This window comes from Lytechinus pictus, chromosome 3 (assembly GCF_037042905.1).
Source record: "Lytechinus pictus isolate F3 Inbred chromosome 3, Lp3.0, whole genome shotgun sequence".
Taxonomy (NCBI): domain Eukaryota; kingdom Metazoa; phylum Echinodermata; class Echinoidea; order Temnopleuroida; family Toxopneustidae; genus Lytechinus; species Lytechinus pictus.
The window spans coordinates 63,009,445-63,029,376 of NC_087247.1; the positions used below are offsets into that span (position 1 = coordinate 63,009,445).

At 35.8% G+C, this 19,932-nt stretch overlaps 2 protein-coding genes across 5 annotated transcripts in view; one reads left to right on the forward strand and one right to left on the reverse strand.

Annotated features, from left to right (window-relative positions):
• Window positions 1-1,751: 1,751 nt before the first annotated feature.
• Window positions 1,752-11,563, forward strand: LOC129255428 (metaxin-2-like). The gene is made up of 6 exons (XM_054893781.2): window positions 1,752-1,824; window positions 2,254-2,373; window positions 3,796-3,872; window positions 7,314-7,574; window positions 8,218-8,294; window positions 9,426-11,563. The coding sequence occupies exons 2-6, from the start codon at window positions 2,313-2,315 to the stop codon at window positions 9,589-9,591; spliced, it is 642 nt and encodes a 213-aa protein (XP_054749756.2). The 5' UTR covers window positions 1,752-1,824; window positions 2,254-2,312; the 3' UTR covers window positions 9,592-11,563.
• Window positions 11,564-16,165: 4,602 nt separating this feature from the next.
• LOC129256835 (large ribosomal subunit protein bL9m-like) overlaps window positions 16,166-19,932 on the reverse strand; it is a 56,284-nt gene continuing 52,517 nt past the window's right edge. For all 4 annotated transcript variants that reach the window (XM_064097542.1, XM_064097540.1, XM_064097541.1 and 1 more), the window contains one exon: window positions 16,166-19,589. In XM_064097542.1, the coding sequence (XP_063953612.1) occupies window positions 19,488-19,589 (102 nt within the window). In that variant the 3' untranslated portion in view covers window positions 16,166-19,487. The remainder of the gene's footprint in view (window positions 19,590-19,932) is intronic.

Below are 19,932 nucleotides of genomic sequence, written 5' to 3' on the forward strand. Positions count from 1 at the left end.
ACAAGGAACGGACTGGATGGAAGGGGCACATTTCCAATGATAAGAATAATAATGATAATATAATAATTTATTGTACTATTATCACTATTATGATGATAATAATAACAACAACAATAAAGAATAATATTTATTATGATGATAGTAATAATAATATAATAAAAAAAATAATAATAACAGCAATAATAATACAATAAGGGATAATAACAATAATAATAACAACAACAATGATAAAGAATAACGATTAATGATGATGATAATAATAATATAATAAAGAATAATAACCATAATAATACAACAACAATAATAAAGAATGATGATATATGATGATATTTATAAAAATAATTATATTAATAATGATGACAAAATATTGATAATAAAAATAATAATAATAATAAAACAATAATAATATGATAAAGGATAATAACAATAACAATAACAATAACAACAATGATAAAGAATAATAATGATGTATGATGATAATAGTAATAATAAAATAAACAATAACAATAATAATGATAATTATGATTAAATAACAATAATAACAATAATGATAATTCTGATTAAATAACAATAATTATGATATAATAATAATGATAAAATGATAATAATGATAATATAATATGATGACAATAATCATAATAATTCCCGAAGGTTTTGAATGAGTCTTCCTTGTCACGTTGCACTGGGAAACTGTCCCCATCCCCTTGTCGAACGAGCACGATTTTATGTTGTGAGGGGACGGTATCACGAGTATAATATACTGTTGGAGCTATCCCCACTGCGTGCAAAGTGAACTTGATTTCCCGTAGAGTGGGGACTGTATCACAAGTATATATAGGGAGTGAATCCAAGTGTAAGTGTGTTTCATTAGTGTGTGTTATCATTTTGCAAGTTCTCGAGCGCGAGCTGTGCGAGAGTTGGGGACTGTGTTCTGGAGAAAGGAAGTGATTTTCATGCGTTCTGGTAGGTGTGATTCTAATAATCCCCATTTTTGGATTTGGGGACTATATCACGATTATGCCGACTATTTTTTGATATTTTGGGTAGGGGGTGCATTTGGAACTCTTTCCAATCAGTCTATTAAAGTTAGGATATATGCTCTGCTGAGTGAGACTTTGTCTGTCTTCGCGGTCAATACATAGAGTCCGTTGATGGCCATAGCCTAACGTTAGGCCTAGTAACGGTGGTTGGTCGGTTTGCCCTACACTAATTACAGCAAACTATGGCTATGAGAAAAGGGTGAGCTACCTCAGCCTTCTTCATTACTATTCCCCCTTTCATGTTTTAGATGGGCAAAAAGAGGCGCAATGATAACAAGAAAATAGATCTCTAGGTCTAATTTACATATATTATCAGCTTTAATACAAATTACAAACACCCCCAAATGATTATTGATTATTATGCACCCACCTCAGTTTAATGGATATTCCTTTACCTGGCCCGTAGAAAAGAATTATGATTCAAGCTGATTTACCCTGAAAAAAAACATGATGAATAGATCGGCATTTGATCCCTTCAATGCATAAAATGACCAAACAGGTACCAATGAACATGTCTACGAATCGCAATTTTGTGACTTTTATGTGTGTTGCTCAACGGAGCTAAAAAAAAGGGGGGAATTCCCCATCTTAATATCCTTTTTTCCCCCCTTCCCCCTGTGCAAGCATAATACACAAGCCATTGCGATTCCTGTGCATGCACATCGCCTGTCCCTTCATTTGTTTTGCTTAAAATGGCATTTTTTATTGTTTAAATGTACAGGTACTGGAGCTGGAGGCCAGCCACAGATTCCTGACAATGTGGAGTTATATCAGCCATATGAAGGTAATCTTCAAAAAGTGTCTCGTCTTTCCCAGGCCCCATATCATGAACTGTCCTCCCCTTCTCTATATTCTCTATTTATTTCCCCTTTTATCTATTTTTTTTATACTTTTATCCAAGTGTCTTTTTTCTTTGTCTTACACTCTTTTTCTCTTTACCTCATTTTATTTTTATATTTTTTGCAAGGGTCATTGATCAATATATGGTATTAAAAATAAAGTGTACCGTGAATGGAATATACTCTTCAATAATTAGTTTCAAGTTCAATGAAAACAAATTGTTGGAGACATGTCATCCTCAACCTAGTGAAAATTCGTACTTTGAAAATGAAATTTTTAGATTGAACTAAGCATCATTCACTTCGGCGAAACAAGAAGTAATAATATACTTAACCATTCACTCACTTGTATTGTTCATCTATGATTTTGTCAGGTGACCAAATCACTCTTCCAGAGAGGGCCCAATGCCTTGCAGTAAAAGCATTTCTGAAGATGTGTGATATCCCATTCCGCATCAAACTCCGAAGCAATGCAGAGCAAATGTCTCCTTCAGGTGAACAAACTATTATGGAATGTATCATTTCTGTCCTCTTTTGTTCAATAGTTAAACCAATGTTACATGTACCCGATACCTGTGATTCTATCTCATGTGACCATTAATATGTCAAATTTGATGGATTGATACGAAATTTATGTAGTATGCCATGTACTGGTACATGTAATTCTTTTCCTTTGATGACTGAACCAATATGCAGTTTATTCTGAGACTCAATGCTTATGCATTAAATTGGCACAAGGGTATGTTTGCATTCTCTTAAAAAGTGTCTTGTGTTCATCTATAGCATTCACAATCACAACAAAAGTGATATAATTTTATTAGGGTAATGATAACTTTGCTTTTAAAATGGATGGATAACCTTAAAATTCATGCCATCATATACCTCTACACAACAGAGAGGAAGAATAATCTCTCGTGCCGAAACAATTGTCACATTAAATATGCTGTTGCAAGTCATATTTGTACTCAACTTCTTCAGTTTGTCTAAGCCAGACCTGCCAACCAGTACGTTTTTGGCATATTTAGTACGTTTTTGCAACCAAAATACGGCAGTACGTTTTTTCTTTAAAAAATATATATATTTTTTCTTAAAACAAAATCGTACTTTATTAAGAAAAATCATCTCTATATGTCTCTATTTCATAAAACTTACACAAATATGGTTATTAGATCAATGTAATTTCAGGTAACTTGTTTTTTTTTTCAATCAGGGTGAGATATACACATGTTTAAATGTTTTTTTTCATCTGCGAGAGCAGTGCGCATTTTAGCTTGCATGCAGCTTGAGCGCCGCGATCAGCGAGTGCGCCACGCATTTTATTATGAAATACACTTTTTTGGGGAAATATACACTTTTTTTATCACAGAATACAATTTTTCATTCCCAGAGATTGGCAGGTCTGCTAAGCATGAAGAAATACTACTCAAAGTGATATCAAATGATTTCGGATAAAACAATTGTTTATGATGTATAATAGTGTGATATTCATCAATTTGAAATAATTAGCAATTGTAGCCTTTCTTCTTAAACATATTCAGTGTTGCTATATCAGGATTTATAAAAAAAAATTAGTTGGTTTAGTCACAAAGTTCATAAAGAAAATGTCCTGAATTTTTGGTCAAAAACCTTCTTTTTTTGTGTGTTTTGGCTTGTCAAATTTTTCCTCAGGGAAAATGTGCCCCCCCCCCTTTTGGAAAATCATGGATCAACCCTTGTCTCAAATAATTTGTTGGAAGAAGGAAAATATGATGATTGGTTTTGGTGATAATGATTGACTCATTTTATTTATTATTGTTGTAATATGAATGAGAATACTTAATGAAATTGTGACATTATCATGCTACATGTACATTCTTTAAATCCCTGGTCATGTTGATGTAATTTTTAAACTTTTTTTGTCCTATTCATAAACTCAGGTGCTGTTCCTTTCATCAAGGCTGGGGCTGATATTGTATCAGAGTTTGACCCTATTGTGGAATACATTTCAAAAAAGGTAAACAGTAGCTTTATATGTCAATAAATTATTTACTTCATAAAACATAATCAGCTTAGAAGATATTTTTATTTGTCTTCAATAGTGAAGCGTATTACTTGGCAGCTCTGCATATGACACCATCAAGTTAGCATGCTAGTACCTTGTTTGATATACTATACTGTCAATGTGTTATAATACCTCGGATGTAGGCTTTTAAAGTTAATAACTTGTTCGCCTCTCTATGACTTCTTATGAAGAATTCAGAACACTTTTTAACGGCGCTGTACAGCATTTGAACATGGACAGGCAAAACTTTCATAAGGGTCAAATTTGTCTTTTCCGAGTTCCATTATTTCAGCAAATTGGATTTGAAGCCGTTTACAAATGGGCTCTCTACTACATTTTGGGGGAGGTTGTTCCATTCATTGATGCATCTCTGTGAAAAAGAGCTGTGTCTAAGCCTAGAGGAGACTTGATTCTTTGCAATTTTGTATTTGTGACCACAAGTTTTACTGCCTGATAGATGGTAAAAAAAGTGTGAGGTATCAAGGTCATCATGGCCATGCATTATTTTATACACCTGAATCATGTCCGCTCTGTGACGTCTGTAGGCAAGAGATGGCAAGTTCAGTTCTTTAAGTCTCCTCTCATAACAAAGATTTTGAATGGAATGTACATGTATTTGACATGTTGCTCTACATTGTACGTTTTCTATTTTGGAAATATCTTTTTTTTAAACTGGATGCCACACTGTAGAGCAGTACTCAAGACTAGGCCTTATGATTAATTTGTACAAATGTATAAATCCAGTTCTGTCTAAAGTGGAGAAAGTACACTTGCTGATTCAGGTGGAGAAAGTATGCTTGATGATTCCAAGCTTGCAATTTGCAGTGACACATACACCATTCACATGTTGCGAAAAATTCATCTGCTAGGTTACACCTAGATAGGATTCTGCTTCAACAGAAGGGTTAGGTTTGCTCATGTCCGACATTTATTAGTTGAAGCAAGGATTTTTTTTTACCATAATGAATGACCTTGCACTTTTCTTGGTTGAATGGTAATTGCCGTTTATGAGACCATTCTACAAGTCTTGTCAAGTCGGTCTGCAGGTCTCTTACATGATATTTTTTTTTAAAGAGATATCATGTAGTAATTGTATCACTAGTTCTAATTTTTATGCCCCAGCAGACGAAGTCCGGAGGGGGCAGTAAGCCCCTGCCCCTGTCCGTCCGTCTATCCGTCCCCCCCACTTGGTTTCCGCACGATAACTAGAAAAATATTTAATGGATTTTTAACATTTTTGGTGTGTAGGTAGATGACACCAAAAGACAGGCTAAGTTCGAATTCGGAGTCCGCAGGTCAAAGGTCACAGCTCATTAAATATGCGAGTTGGTTTCCACGCAATAACTCTAAAAATATTTAATGGATTTTAAATTTTTTTGGTGTGTAGGTAGATGACACCAAAATACAGGCTAAGTTCAAATTCGGAGTCCGCAGGTCAAAGGTCACAGCTCATTATGTATGCGAGTTCATTCAGAGGTCTAAATTTGTTCATTATATATATGCATATTGGTTTCTGCACGATATTAAATTCAATCATATTGAATGAATTTCTGATAGCGTTAAGCGGGGGCATCTTGAATTTCTGATAGCGTTAAGCGGGGGCATCTGTGTCCTTTGGACACATCAAATTTCTAGTTGTTAAATGCACAAGAGTGTTAAGATTATGGTATTATTAAAATAACAAATCTGAATGAATGAAATTTGAGGATAGCAAAGTTGTCCATTGTCATTTTATAAACTGCCGGGTGACTATCTATTTTGTGATATTGCAATATTACAGCTTACTGGCTTTTAGAGATTCATCATCGAAACTAATAATTATCATTGATGATGATAATGGAAATGAAAAGGAAAGGATATTTTTTACCAGGCATGGCAAAATCAACAAAAAAAAAGTCACAGTGTGGTTCGGTTTTTAGTAGGAGGACATCAAGAGTTTTTTGGGGGGTCAGAATGATCAAATTTCAGTGTTTAGAATTTCTTGAAAGAGTTTACTTTTTCTATGCTCTGTAGTATAATGGATTATCCAAAGAAACTATAAAAGGATGTATTGACAAATTAAAATTGTACCCATAAATACTTTTGTTGTTATGTTGAAATTTGTTTTTCATCCTGAAAAAATCCCTTTATTTTAAACTCCAATAAACTATGTACTAGTCAAGAACTAGCAATAATACTACTTTGTAATCATGAGCAGGATGTTCTTAACTAGTATGTCAACTTTGGAGATTATCAAAGGACTCCAGTAAACTTTAATGTATTCTAATCCTTTTGTCAGCTTTACACAAAAGTACTAGGGTAAGTGTGCTCCAATACACTTTAATCCCTCTTTTCTCAATAGTATTGTTCTATGGTAGTGAACTTTTCTTCTCTTTGTAATGAGGGTTAAGATCATCATATACTGCCTTCACACTTGCCTGTAACACTGCTACGGTCTGGGGACTGTCCCAAGACAGTGAAAGATAATAAAAAGTAGTTTTGATTGAGGATCTAGTGAGCAGACATCTGGCACTTATCTGTATACCTAGATCATTCCATGGTTTCCAGTCATATCGGGATTGAGAGCCTGATGTGAATGGATACGTGAAATGTAATCCGAGACTGTGTTGGGATAACTCTTCTAATGTGAATGCATTTATAGCAGGATTATAGTGGTGTTGCCATTTTAATTTAAAGCTGAGAATATCCTCTTTCAATGGGGATATTTAATATAAAATTCATTTCTGGCTATATTTTTTTAGTTTTGCCATGTCTGGTCACATTTATGATTGACCAACAAAATAATAGGCTTGTTATTAAAAAAAATCATCAGCATTAGCTAGAAACATGGCTAATCACTTCGAGAATGATATTCTATTAATTCATGTGTTAGACAGTGAAGTTTGACTCACAGCCTTTGCGTTTTGGGCAGTCAAAAGCAACATAGCGCAATGAAAAGAGCTAATACGAGGTTAATTCGCAGAGTCGGAGGCCTTGCATTTTAGCTTGGTAGTTTTAATTTTTTTTAAACATCTGCAACTGAACGCAATCAAAATTCATTAAAGCAAAGATGAGTGGCAATGAGCAAATGCGAGCAAGGACAAGCAACAGCGACCAGCTTATGTATAGGCCAACGCACTGTGACTGCTCGATATACCTTGATTTACCTCCCTTTAGCTTGAATCGCTTAGCCTTGCTGCATGCAACTCTGTATGAACTCTGATGAGCTCGTAGGCATAAGTGTGATTGCAACTGAATATTTTTGCTGCGTACAATGCTGCGTTAGGCTGCATATTGCTTTTCCAGCAAATGCAGCATCATGCAATAGAGCACAAAGGGGTGAGCCAGGCTTTACAGAGGTTTGTAATTGTTAGTATTATCCTTCATTATGAAGTTTTTTTTTTTCTTGGAAAGGGACTGTCTCTTTCAGAGGAATTGAGTGGAGGTCAAAAATCCGAGATGAAGGCATACATGGCACTTTCTATCAACAGATTGTATCTCGCAGAGATATACTTGGCCTGGAATGTTAAGAAAACTGCTGATGAGATAACCAAACAGAGGTATGGGTCTCCATTCCCATGGCCTCTTTCTCTTATTCTACCATTCTTGAAACAGAGAGAAGCTATCTCATATCTCAAGGCACATAACAGCTGGCATGACTTCTTACCGGATCAGGTACATTATCAAAATAATTTACTTCAGATTTCTACTGATACATGTAGTTAAAATTTGCAAACAAAGTTTTATTTATCACTGAACATGTGGAATTACTGTTGTTTTAACATTTTATGGTTCAAACAAGAGGGTCATTAATTTAACAATTGGTAAAATTTGAAGTAGCTTATTGTCTAATTCAAACAATAAAAAACAAAAGAAATAGTGAGTGATATCATCGACTCTCTCAGTTCCATATCACTGAGCTGTGCATGTAACTGTTTTGTAAAAAATAAGCAAAACTTTGAAATATCATCTATACTTTCTTGTTTTACATCCACTTTTGATGAAATTTTCAGGGTTATGTTTGTTACATTTTGCTCTTTTTATTGCCTTAGCTTCCCTTACAATTTTCCTGTAATTTTACTGGAAGTAAAAAGTAAATTATACCTGCTGATATTACAGGTTGAATCAAAGCTATTTTCAATGGATGAATCTCTCTCTTTGTACTTACAAATTGTTCTGGAAGCATCATATTTTTGTTTTTCAAAGGTGGATCGTGTTGACTGCCTTGCAACATTCATGTGGAATGTAACTTTCTTGTCTGGTGTCCAAAATATGAATTGTTTTTGTCAAATTTGATCTTGTCCATTTCGATTTTTAGGTTTATGATGAAGTGAACCTCTGTTGCAAAGCTCTGTCAGACAAACTTGGCGAACAACAATATTTCTTCCTAGACAGGTTTGTATAAAGCACCTATCCCGAATCAAGCAGAATCGGATGGAATGGAAAGACTGTTGGTGGTGTAGTCCCCCACTATTCAGATCACAATGCTTTCAATATGTTTCAAGTGGGTTAGAAGGTATTCTAACCCAGAATGCATTAAGAATATACTTTGAACAATGTACAATATTTTTTCCACCTTGAATGCACCTCAGAAATGTTGAACATGACCATGAACATGAACATTCGGGACGGCCATAAGCATTGGCCCCTGAATACAGTCAGAATTTTTAGGATTCAGCTCATATATCCATGAATGTAGCACCAATTTTTCAATCTGACTCCATTGCGGTTCATTTCGCCTCTAGTGTGACTAGTGTGTGATGAGTCGTGTGGTAAACTGTATTTGAACTCCATTTGGGTAAATTTGACCCCCCCCCCCAATTTTCCCTGATTTTTAAAATTCATTCCAGCTTATTCTGAATAAGTGTGACAAGCCCTTATGAACCATTTGCTTTTCATTCATATTTCCATTTTAAAACTTGTTCTTTGCCAGATGTCATATTAAAATAGATGATCTATGATGTTGTTAGAAAGGGGGAAAGAGAATGAAAAATCATTTATTTGCATCAGGGTTTTCATTTAGTATTGCTGAATTTGCACTTTTTATGAAAGCTATTTACTTCATGAAAATGTTAAATTCAATTTGAAAGTTAATCAGCAATATATGATATACATATTAATTTTCATCAAGTATGAATGTGTTTCATAAAGCCGTTTGTAAGTTGGGGAAGACTTTACAAACTACTTGTGATCCTTTCTTAGGAACTAGGTCAACACCAGTGAATATCTGGTGTGTATCATTTGCCACAAGGAGGAATCACCAGTCATGCATAAGTCGCTTGTAATTTAAGTAAACAATCAGGCATCATTTTAAGTCTGTGGCAAACTATGTACAGAAACTTACAATCACTTGTAAATAATCAAGTGTATCATGTTCTACTCAGACATAAAAAACAATGTCTGGGAAATGGATCAATTCCCTCTCCATTATTCTTATATAATTCCACTCTGTTTAGCATAGATTTCTACTGCTATTACCATTTGAATTGATTGATGAGACTTTCACTCCATGTATTTATCCTTTAGACCAACCGAGCTGGATGCATTGGTGTATGGACATCTCAAAACCCTTCAGATAATGGAAGCAGAAGATCAACGTCTAGCAGACATGGTTAACAAGTATCCCACCCTGGTGCGTTTCTGTGATCGTATTAGAGAAAGATACTTCATTGAAAGGGAGAGAAGCAGATGATACAAGCAATGACCTTTGACCCCATCAAGCTACAGTGGTGATTCGATTCATCACTCTATTAGAAGGACTTATTATAAATCAAGAGTTTATTGCATGCTTAACAATTATATGTTATGTATTGCACATTTTTGGACAGAGATCCTCCAAGTCAATGTTTACTACAGAATATGATTGGAAATTCATGATTTGCAAAGTTTGGAGAGTGTGTTGCTGTGTAACTAAATGTACTCGTACTTTCGGGTTTAAGATTTCAGAAATATTTTGAAAATTAAATTCAAATTATTGTGATTTTTGGAAATTGTTTACATCATTTACCAAAGCATGCCCATTTCATTTTGCTACACAAAGATTTTGATATATATAAAAAATGGAATCGCAAAACCACTTGGAATGTTGGACATACATGTAGTATTGTATTCCATGCTCATATCATAATTTTTAAACTTGAATACCTTTAAATTATTTTTAATTGAACTAAATGAAGCTTGTCACAAAATGATGTCATTATCCTCCAGACAGAATCCATATATAATCACTTGGTTGAATTCATAATCATGAGTGAGGATTGTCTCTGTAAAGGATACCATAATAAGTTCATTAAAGGAGAATGAAACTTTTGGAGCAAGTTAGCTTTTGTGAAAGCAGAAAAATCAAAGAATAAGATCAACAAAAGTTTGAGTAAAATAGGACTAGCAATAGAAGAGTTATGAGCATTTGAATTTCGAGATCACTAATGCTATGGAGATCTTCCCATTGGCAATGCGACCAAGATCTATGATGTCACAGATGAACAACTCTCCCCTTTTGGACACTGAAAATATACCCCAAAATATCTCTTTTTGCTCATTCTAATCATATGACAAACGATTCATCAATGATATAATGTTGTGAAACCTCTGTACTTGTCCTCTCATAAAAAGAACACCTCACCTTGTGATAGACTCTATAAAAGTGAGAATATAAGTGAAATAAGTACTAAAGTAATGAGGGAGTTGTACGTGTGTGACATCACAGATCTTGGTCGCATTGCCAATGTGAGGATCTACATGGCATTAGTGATCTCAATATTCAAATGCTCATAACTTTCTTATTATTCATTCAATCTTCCTCAAACTTTCAACAATATGTTTCTTTGATTTTTCTCTTTGATATGGATGCAGCTGGTTTCAAGGGTTTCATTCTCCTTTAATGTATTTTACCCATACACATTGTTTCAGAAAATATAAAATGAATTTTAATTATTCAACCCATGGTGGAGATATAATAACTAAAGACCTGTTGGAGAGCTCATGTTAATCTTGTAGTTTTATTGAGATAGCATGCAGATATAAATTTATAGTCTTATATTCATGTGCAAATATTACAAAATGTGCCACTTGATGCATCTTATAATTTTATAACTAAGCAAGACCAGATTCCCATTTTGACATTGCATACAAGTGTATAGGATTTTTTTTTCAGTTTCTCCTTATTTTGAATTTGGCAATTGAAAAATTGTGCAATACATAGTTCCTTGTGATTTTCACATCGAGATTACAGGTGACTCAGCCTTAGTCAAATCTTTTAGGATAACTGAAATCCGTTCGACTTTAAAGGGCAAATTTGAAATAACACGTTCTGCAAAATCTCATCTGAAAAACCACTTTGACTTATGCAGACTTCAGAATCTCAATGCTTCACACAGAAGAGGTCTGATAATTTCTCTATATTTTCTCAATTGAATTTATGACTTAGCTTGAGTAAATAAACTCTTTAAACTTTTGTCATTAAGACTTCTGTCTCATCTAGGCTTGCTTAGTTACAAGAAATTAATACACACATAGGTGCAAGTCATACATTACAGGTCATCATTCTGTAAACCAGTTATCACTACCTGGGTTTAGGCCATAGTTTTAAGACTTGTGAATTTGAACCACATGAATAAATCATGAATGTGGAGAATGCAATATGCAGATTGCATGTTTTTATCAAATTGACTTGTGCGAAGTTGATTTTTTTTCTTAGATATAAAAAAAAATCATTTAAAATGAAAATATGAAACTTTGTTGTTTGCACACCTTTAGTGGAATTCTCCAAGCTAAGAAGAATCAGAGAAAGATAGAGGGATGGAGGGGGGGGGAGGGAGAGAGAGAGGGATGGAGGGGGGGGGGGGGAGGGAGAGAGAGAGAGAGAGGGGGGAGGGAGAGAGAGAGAGAGGGGGGGGAGAAGAATATAGGGGGATGTGCTAATGACAAATGTCATTCAGTGATTCAATTTTTCATTTTGCTCATAACCAGGGTTAAATAGGGCAATATCCTTGTTTTGTGTTGTGTAGGAAAAATGCGGGGCAATCTTGTTGAGTTGGGACAGTGACAGAGTTTGTTCTATTTTTTGTTGTAGCCCATTGGGTAAGATAGTTACAAATGATGCCTAAATTATGTAGGGGAAGGCGGGGTAAGTTGAGTCATTTTTTGTTTTTTTTCATGTTGGAACTTTTCTTCACGAGCTAATTCTCTCCTAACATCCTCTAAAAGTAAAACAACTGTTTTATGAATTTGATCATTTCTGCTTGCATATCAATGGCTTTTCAAGGTTTTTTGTCTCACCTGCATAGCAGAGTGAGACTATAGGCGCCGCTTTTCCGACGGCGGCGGCGACGGCGGCGGCGTCAACACCAAATCTTAACCTGTGGTTAAGTTTTTGAAATGACAGCATAACTTAGAAAGTATATGGACCTAGTTCATGAAACTTGGCCATAAGGTTAATCAAGTATTACTGAACATCCTGCCTGAGTTTCATGTCACATGACAAAGGTCAAAGGTCATTTAGGGTCAATGAACTTAGACCATGTTGGGGGAATCAACATCAAAATCTTAAAGGAGAATGAAACCCTTGAAACTAGCTGAATCCATATCAAAGAGAAAAATCAAAGAAACATATTGTTGAAAGTTTGAGGAAGATTGAATGAATAATAAGAAAGTTATGAGCATTTGAATATTGAGATCACTAGTGCCATGTAGATCCTCCCATCGGCAATGCGACCAAGATCTGTGATATCACACACGTACAACTCCTTCATTACTTTAGTACTTATTTCACTTATATTCTCACTTTTATAGAGTCTATCACAAGGTTAGGTGTTTTCTTTATGAGATGACAAGTACAGAGGTTTCACAACATTATATCATTGATGAATCGTTTGTCATATGATTAGAATGAGCAAAAAGAGATGTTTTGGGGTATATTTTCAGTGTCCGAATGGGAGAGTTGTACGTGTGTGACATCACAGATCTTGGTCGCATTGCCAATGGGAGGATCTCCATAGCATTAGTGATCTCGACATTCAAATGCTCATAACTCTTTTATTGCTAGTCCTATTTCACTCAAAGTTTTGTTGATCTTATTCTTTGATTTTTCTGCTTTCACAAAAGCTAACTTGCTCCAAGAGTTTCATTCTCCTTTAACCTAAGGTTAAGTTTTTGAAATGTCATCATAACTTAGAAAATATATGGACCTAGTTCATGAAACTTATACATAAGGTTAATCAAGTATCACTGAACATCCTGCATGAGTTTCACGTCACATGACCAAGGTCAAAGGTCATTTAGGGTCAATGAACTTTGGCCGAATTGGGGGTATCTGTTGAATTACCATCATAACTTTGAAAGTTTATGGATCTGATTCATGAAACTTGGACATAATAGTAATCAAGTATTACTGAACATCCTGTGCAAGTTTCAGGTCACATGATCAAGGTCAAAGGTCATTTAGGGTCAATGAACTTTGGCCAAATTGGGGTATTTGTTGAATTACAGCCATAAATTTGAAAGTGTGTTGGTCTAGTTCATAAAACTTGGACATAATAGTAATCAAGTATCACTGAACATCCTGTGCGAGTTTCAGGTCACATGATCAAGGTCAAAGGTCATGTAAGGTCAAAGAACTTTGGCCACGTTGGGGGTATTTGTTGAATTGCCATCATATCTCTATAAGTGTATTGGTCTAGTTCATAAAACGTGGAAATAAGAGTAACCAAGTATCACTGAACATCTTGTGCGAGTTATAGTAGTTTTCAAAATCAGCACTGCTGCTATATTGAATCGCGTGATGCAGGTGAGACGGCCAGAGGCATTCCACTTGTTTTATAATATAGTCCTATACATTACCATAAGAATTACCATGGCTCAACTTGCCCCATGTTGGCTGGCTCAGCCTACCCCAGCCCGAACTTAATGTGATATTTCCCCATCAACACATTTCTTATGCATCCATCATGTAAAAGACTGACAAGAATGAAGATCCATACCTGGACTAACAATACTGTTCTTATGCCTTTATTATATTCAAAGATATGTGTAAAAAGCATGTATCTATTTTAACACTTTAAAAAAAAAATTTTTACTGAAATTTGTATTTTCCCTCTGAAAAATTATTCTTTGTTTCAGATTGAAAACAATGTCTGACTCATTCATTATCGGCCTGGGGGTGGTGGCTCAACTTACCCTGCCTCCCCCTAATTGATACACCAAAGATTTACACATGGCAGGGATCTGGGCAGACCTAGACATTTTGGAGTCAAAATTTTTTTATGTGACATAGACGGCATGATATCAACATTATTTTCAGAGATGGAAGACTGGCCTAATGGAGCTTTTGAGCTGATTAACCATAAACCCGGCGAGGGAGGGGGGGGGGGGATTTAACCAACTCCCCTCATTTTCCGCGACCATTTTTTCAACTGCAGCACTCGCTGAATTTTTTTTTCTCTTATCCATAAAGATATGATTATTTTTACTCTCATGCTTAAAGTACTTGATTTTTGCTTAATTATACTTCAAAAAGGTTCTGCTATAAATATGGCAAAAAAGAAAAGTTTGAAATACATAAATCAATAAAATAATGAAACACATAAGAAAAAAATTCATTTTTAAACCAGGATTTTTTTCATTTGTAATTTGTTAGCAATGGTTTTAAGAATATTAAAACCAACAATTAGCAATTTAAGAGCTTCTTTTAGTGAATCAGAACAAAAAGTATGATTTATGCATAAGTTAGCATAATTAATTCACATTAAGAAAAACTATTTTGGAAAAATTGACCATACAGCCTTTTAGATTGCATCCCACACTACTATCATGCCAATTTCCAGTGTTCGCGCCATTGGCAGCCAAGATCTTGGGGGGGGGAGGGTTGGGCAATGACCCCCCCCCCCCCCGACAGTTAACACCCAAAAAAGCCCAGCCTGGTAAGGCTAACAACCTCAAATTTCTCTTTAATTTCAAAGAATTACTACTTGCCCAATCACTAATATCATGAACACAAGTTTTTTAACAGTATCCCAATTAGTTAGATATGAATGAAGTGCACACATGGATATCTTTTGTCTAGTCACTTTTTCCAAACCTCCTGTGTCTCTCTTGTCTTTATAAGGGTGTCTGTCTCACTTGCCTCTCTAATATTCCCTTTTATTGTCTCGCCCACCGGAGGAGAAGGCGAGACTTAGGGATCCAAATGTCGTCCGTCCGTCACAAACCTAATGACACATAACTCCACAACCGTAAGTCGATTTCCAACCAAACTGGGATGGTAGATGGACTTGGGGGACCTGCATGTTATGCTGCAGTCGGAGGTCACATGGTTAGGTCAAAGGTCAGTTTGAGGTCAACGTTAAAGTTTACATGCAAGACTCTCTTATGACACCTAACTCCGCAACCGTACATGTAAGTCGCATTTCATCCAAACTTGGATGGTAGATGGACTTGGGGGACCTGCATGTTATGCTGCAGTCGGAGGTCACATGGTTAGGTCAAAGGTCAGTTTGAGGTCAACGTTAAAGTTTACATGCAAGACTCTCTTATGACACCTAACTCCGCAACCGTAAGTTACTTTTCAACAAAACTTGGATGGTAGATGTACTTAGGCGACCTGCATGTTATGCTGCAGTCAGAGGTCACATGGTAAGGTCAAAGGTCAATTTCAGGTCAACGTTAAAGTTTACATGCAAGACTCTCTTGTGACACCTAACTCCGCAACCGTAAGTCGATTTCCAACCAAACTGGGATGGTAGATGGACTTGGGGGACCTGCATGTTATGCTGCAGTCAGAGGTCACATGGTTAGGTCAAAGGTCAGTTTGAGGTCAACGTTAAAGTTTACATGCAAGACTCTTATGACACCTAACTCCGCAACCGTAAGTCGCATTTCATCCAAACTTGGATGGTAGATGGACTTGGGGGACCTGCATGTTATGCTGCAGTCGGAGGTCACATGGTTAGGTCAAAGGTCAGTTTGAGGTCAACGTTAAAGTTTACATGCAAGACTCTCTTATGACACCTAACTCCGCAACCGTAAGTTACTTTTCAACAAAACTTGGATGGTAGATGTACTTAGGCGACCTGCATGTTATGCTGCGGTCGGAGATCACATTGTAAGGTCAAAGGTCATTTTCAGGTCAACATTAAAGTTTACGTACAAGGCTCTTAGGACAAGTGTTATTCCATCCCAGTCATTTCACATTGAAGTTTCGATATAATTCTCTTGCGTGCCCTCGCAAATCACGATATTTCTGGTCATTTTCATAAGTGGGCGAGACACAAAATTGCTTTTGCCTTGTTAAATTTATTATTTTTTGGAAAGAAATTCACATACACTGTACAACTTCAATGAAATAAATGTGCTGCTTTGAAGATCTTTGATCAGAACTTAACGGTTAACCACAGTTCTAATCAATTCATTGCACATATATGAGCAAGAGTGAAGAAGAGAAGGTACAGTGATATCTTGATTTCAAAGAGAAATATATAATACCGAAAGAGTTAAGTAATGCTTATATTCAATGATTTTATAAAAATCAAATAGTTTTCACTGACTCCCTGCCATAGCATCAAACATTGTTAAAAAAACTATTTTAAACAAATGTAGCTTTGTTATTCCTCCGGGAATTTTTAATACGAGGTGTCGTATGAAATGGCCCTAGAAAAATTACCATCTGATATTTTGGTACCCTCTCTATAATGTAGAAAGTATGCTGCCCAACTTTGACAAGAAGAAGAAAAAGACAAATTAACCTTAATTGTGTTTTAATGTGTTTGTATAAAACGTTGATTTTTTGTCCTTCCAGGCAAAATTTCATAGATAAAACACTGATAATGCTTCAGTGTCTATTTAAATTACATACAAATTTTGCACTTTTCCAGGAAATTACACTTTTGATACTTTTACTTTGTCTAAACAGAAAAGTATATTATAATTTGAATAAGATGAAAAAGGAGGATGTAAAAAGCTTAACAGATAATGTATGTGTCATTCACTTTTAATTTATAACAATGATACTCAGTTTCATTTTTCTAGGAGGATGCTCTTCATTACTAAATGTAGTGTGGTCTGTATACCATGCTGTTTACTTTCAAAACCAAATATGAATGTTTCCTGTTCCCATATGAATAAAAAGTGCAGTAGATCATAGATTGTTTTCAATTATCTGTTTCATTTTTTCAATTTTTGATACACAGTAATGAATCCAAGACAATCATTTGCTTGTCCCCCATTCCCCTCCAAAAACAGAAAACATTTTCCCTCATGATACATAAATGTCACTTATGCCTGGTTGACACTTGCACGCATTGTGGTGCCCGCATTGATGCGTGCCAGTACGGGACATTTTGTGGCACGACTTGCCTTTATCAGTGCACGCATTGTCCCGACACATTCACGACATAGTTGCTTGCACATAATTCACGCAATGTTCCCCCACTGTCCAGACATGCTTTCAGCAAATATTCTCGACACCGTATTCTGTAATGTATCTAGCGCAAATTTAAACATTCAAATGTTCTGGTGTGAAAAAGGGTTTCGTTAATCCAAACATTTGTGGCATTATTCTTAAGGTTCGTAAGTCCAAAAATGAAATAAGGTTCTTTATTCCGAAGGTTCGTTAATCCAAAAATGAAGTAAGGTTCGTTAATCCGATAAATGAAATAATCTGTGGCGAAGCCGAGGTGGAAACACCATTGCTGTTCAATTGTTTTGAGGATGGGAAAGGCAGGGACAATGGAACATATTTTTGTTGGGGGGTGGGGGGATAGCCAAAAAGGGCAATTAGACCCTGTTACATCTAAAACTCGGTGGCCCGGGGCCGGCCCGAGCCCAGTTGCAACCTTGACGAGGATTAAGTGGATTAGCTTCATGAACGGACCTGGTCCCTAAATGTGCCTGTTTACATCACAGCATTTTTCCTCCCCTCTTCAGATAGTGGACGGAAGGGTCGAGCTACATGGGACCAAGTAGATTTTTTTTCTTTCATAACATGTTTTTCTTGGTTTATTGTCTTGTATCAAATCAAATATAAAATAATAAGTCTCATGAACGAACCTTATTTCATTTTGGACTAACAAAGCTTATTTCGTTTTTGGATTAACTAACCTTTGGAATAACGAACGTAACCCATTTTCAACATGTTGAAAATTTTGGCACACACTGACTGCCATGCACCTCCCACACCTTATTGCAAGTAGGCAAGCATAGTCCCTGCATTGGCACCCGTGAGTGCATCCTGTGCACAAAATGCGGGAACCACAATGTGTACAAGTGTCAACCCGGCTTTAGAATGATGAACAGGAGGACAATCTAGAATGCTGCTATTTGTACACAAAAATTGGTGCTTTCCTTGGAAGAAAATATATTGAAAAATTAGAAATTCATATTATTGCCTGAAAATGGCATCCTTAATGCCTTATTTCAATATATAATGCATCATACTCTAATTTCAAAAGTGTAATTGTGAGTAAAAATACCAAGACTTGATTTCAATTTCGGTTGATGGAAATCAAAGTGGTTGAGAACTCATAAGTCCTGAATAAAATTTGCAAATTCTAAACAGCTTTATAAAACACTTCAAGGACCATATGATTACAGCCTCAACTTTCTCCATACAACATCTTTCAACATTAGTTAGGAGACTATACACACATTTTGTAATTCTTGAATCTCTTTCCACATTTACATGGAAGATGTATTTTATGCCAAGAAGACCATCGATTGAATTCATGATGCTCTCACAAGTACAGGGGAAACATGATTTAACACATCAAATAATGCTTCTTTTATAGAAACCCATGCCACCAAACTCCAATCCCTGTTATAATTATTCCCTATTTAAAAACTTGCCACATAAGAGAATCAGAAGTCTCAACCATATCCCCCTGTTAAATAACTTCCTATTCCCGCATGGCCAGCCTCAGGATCAAGCCTAGGGGCCATTTCATAAAGCTGTTCGTAAGTTAAGAGCCACTTTAAGAACGACTGGTGATCCTTTCTTGTGGTAAATGATGTTCACCATTATGTGCTTATTGGGGATTATTTAGCACATAAGAAAGGTTCACTAGTCATTCTTAAAGTCACTCTTAACTTTCGAACAGATTTATGAAACACCCACCAGGGCTTAATGACAACAATAACTGTTATGTACGGTAAGAGCATGTCACAGATTTCAGGCTGTGGTAGATCATTCTGAGTGAATTTAATTTCTTCTAGTTTTAACAAGAATTTCAAAAACATATTTGTATTAAGCAATTCAATGCTCGCCCGTTTGTAATTTCGAACAAAAAATGAATCTACTTTGGAAAAAAGGAAAATAGGGGAATAGAAATGAGGGCATACATGTACAAGCTGGCAGAAGAGCCTCTCTAATGTAATTTCTCATGTGTGGCCCCTAGCTGTGGTTGAGGCTGTGTGTTAATCAGGGTCATTTAACAGGTATTTTATAGCTTGCTTGAAGGCTATTTGGTCTTATCCCTGACCAAGAGAGAAGCAAGGGATATAAAAGGATATGGCTTTCCCAAACAAGGATCTTTGTCAGGTATAATGATTGCATATGGTTAACACAGATTCAAGGACAATGTTTTTTTTCTTGATTCAATATCATGCATCTTCTTGACTCCCCTCTGATTCTTGAGTTCTTCTCCTCTTTGGCAAGAAGTTGATAACCTCCATCTCCATGTGAACTGTTTCAATGCCATTGATCTGTGAGGAAATGATACATGATAATACAATGTTTACATATTGTCAGCAGATTAACAGCATCCTTTTTAACATCTAGGAGAAGCTAGGCTGTGAAATTTTGATGTAACATTTCTAGTACTGCTTAAGAACTAGCTCTGAAAATGAAACTGAAAACATGTCTTTTCACAATGATATCATCAAAGAAATATTGAATTTGAATAATAACTAGAACTATCACTGAAGGTGATTAACCCTAAGAAGACTGGGGGGGGGGGCTGATTCAGCCCCCCCCCCCTCAAATTTTTTGTCATAAATCCGCCGCTCAACATTTTTTTCATCGTGTCGCTCGCTGACTTTTTCCTTT

What these genes read in the sequence shown, in the direction of transcription:
- LOC129255428 (XM_054893781.2), top strand. Translation starts at nt 2,313, where the DNA reads ATGTGTGATATCCCATTCCGCATCAAACTCCGAAGCAATGCAGAGCAA. An exon ending in TGGAATACATTTCAAAAAAG is followed by an intron (nt 3,873 to 7,313) that starts GTAAACAGTAGC and finishes TTTCTTGGAAAG; the next exon opens with GGACTGTCTCTTTCAGAGGA. An exon ending in CAATATTTCTTCCTAGACAG is followed by an intron (nt 8,295 to 9,425) that starts GTTTGTATAAAG and finishes TTTATCCTTTAG; the next exon opens with ACCAACCGAGCTGGATGCAT.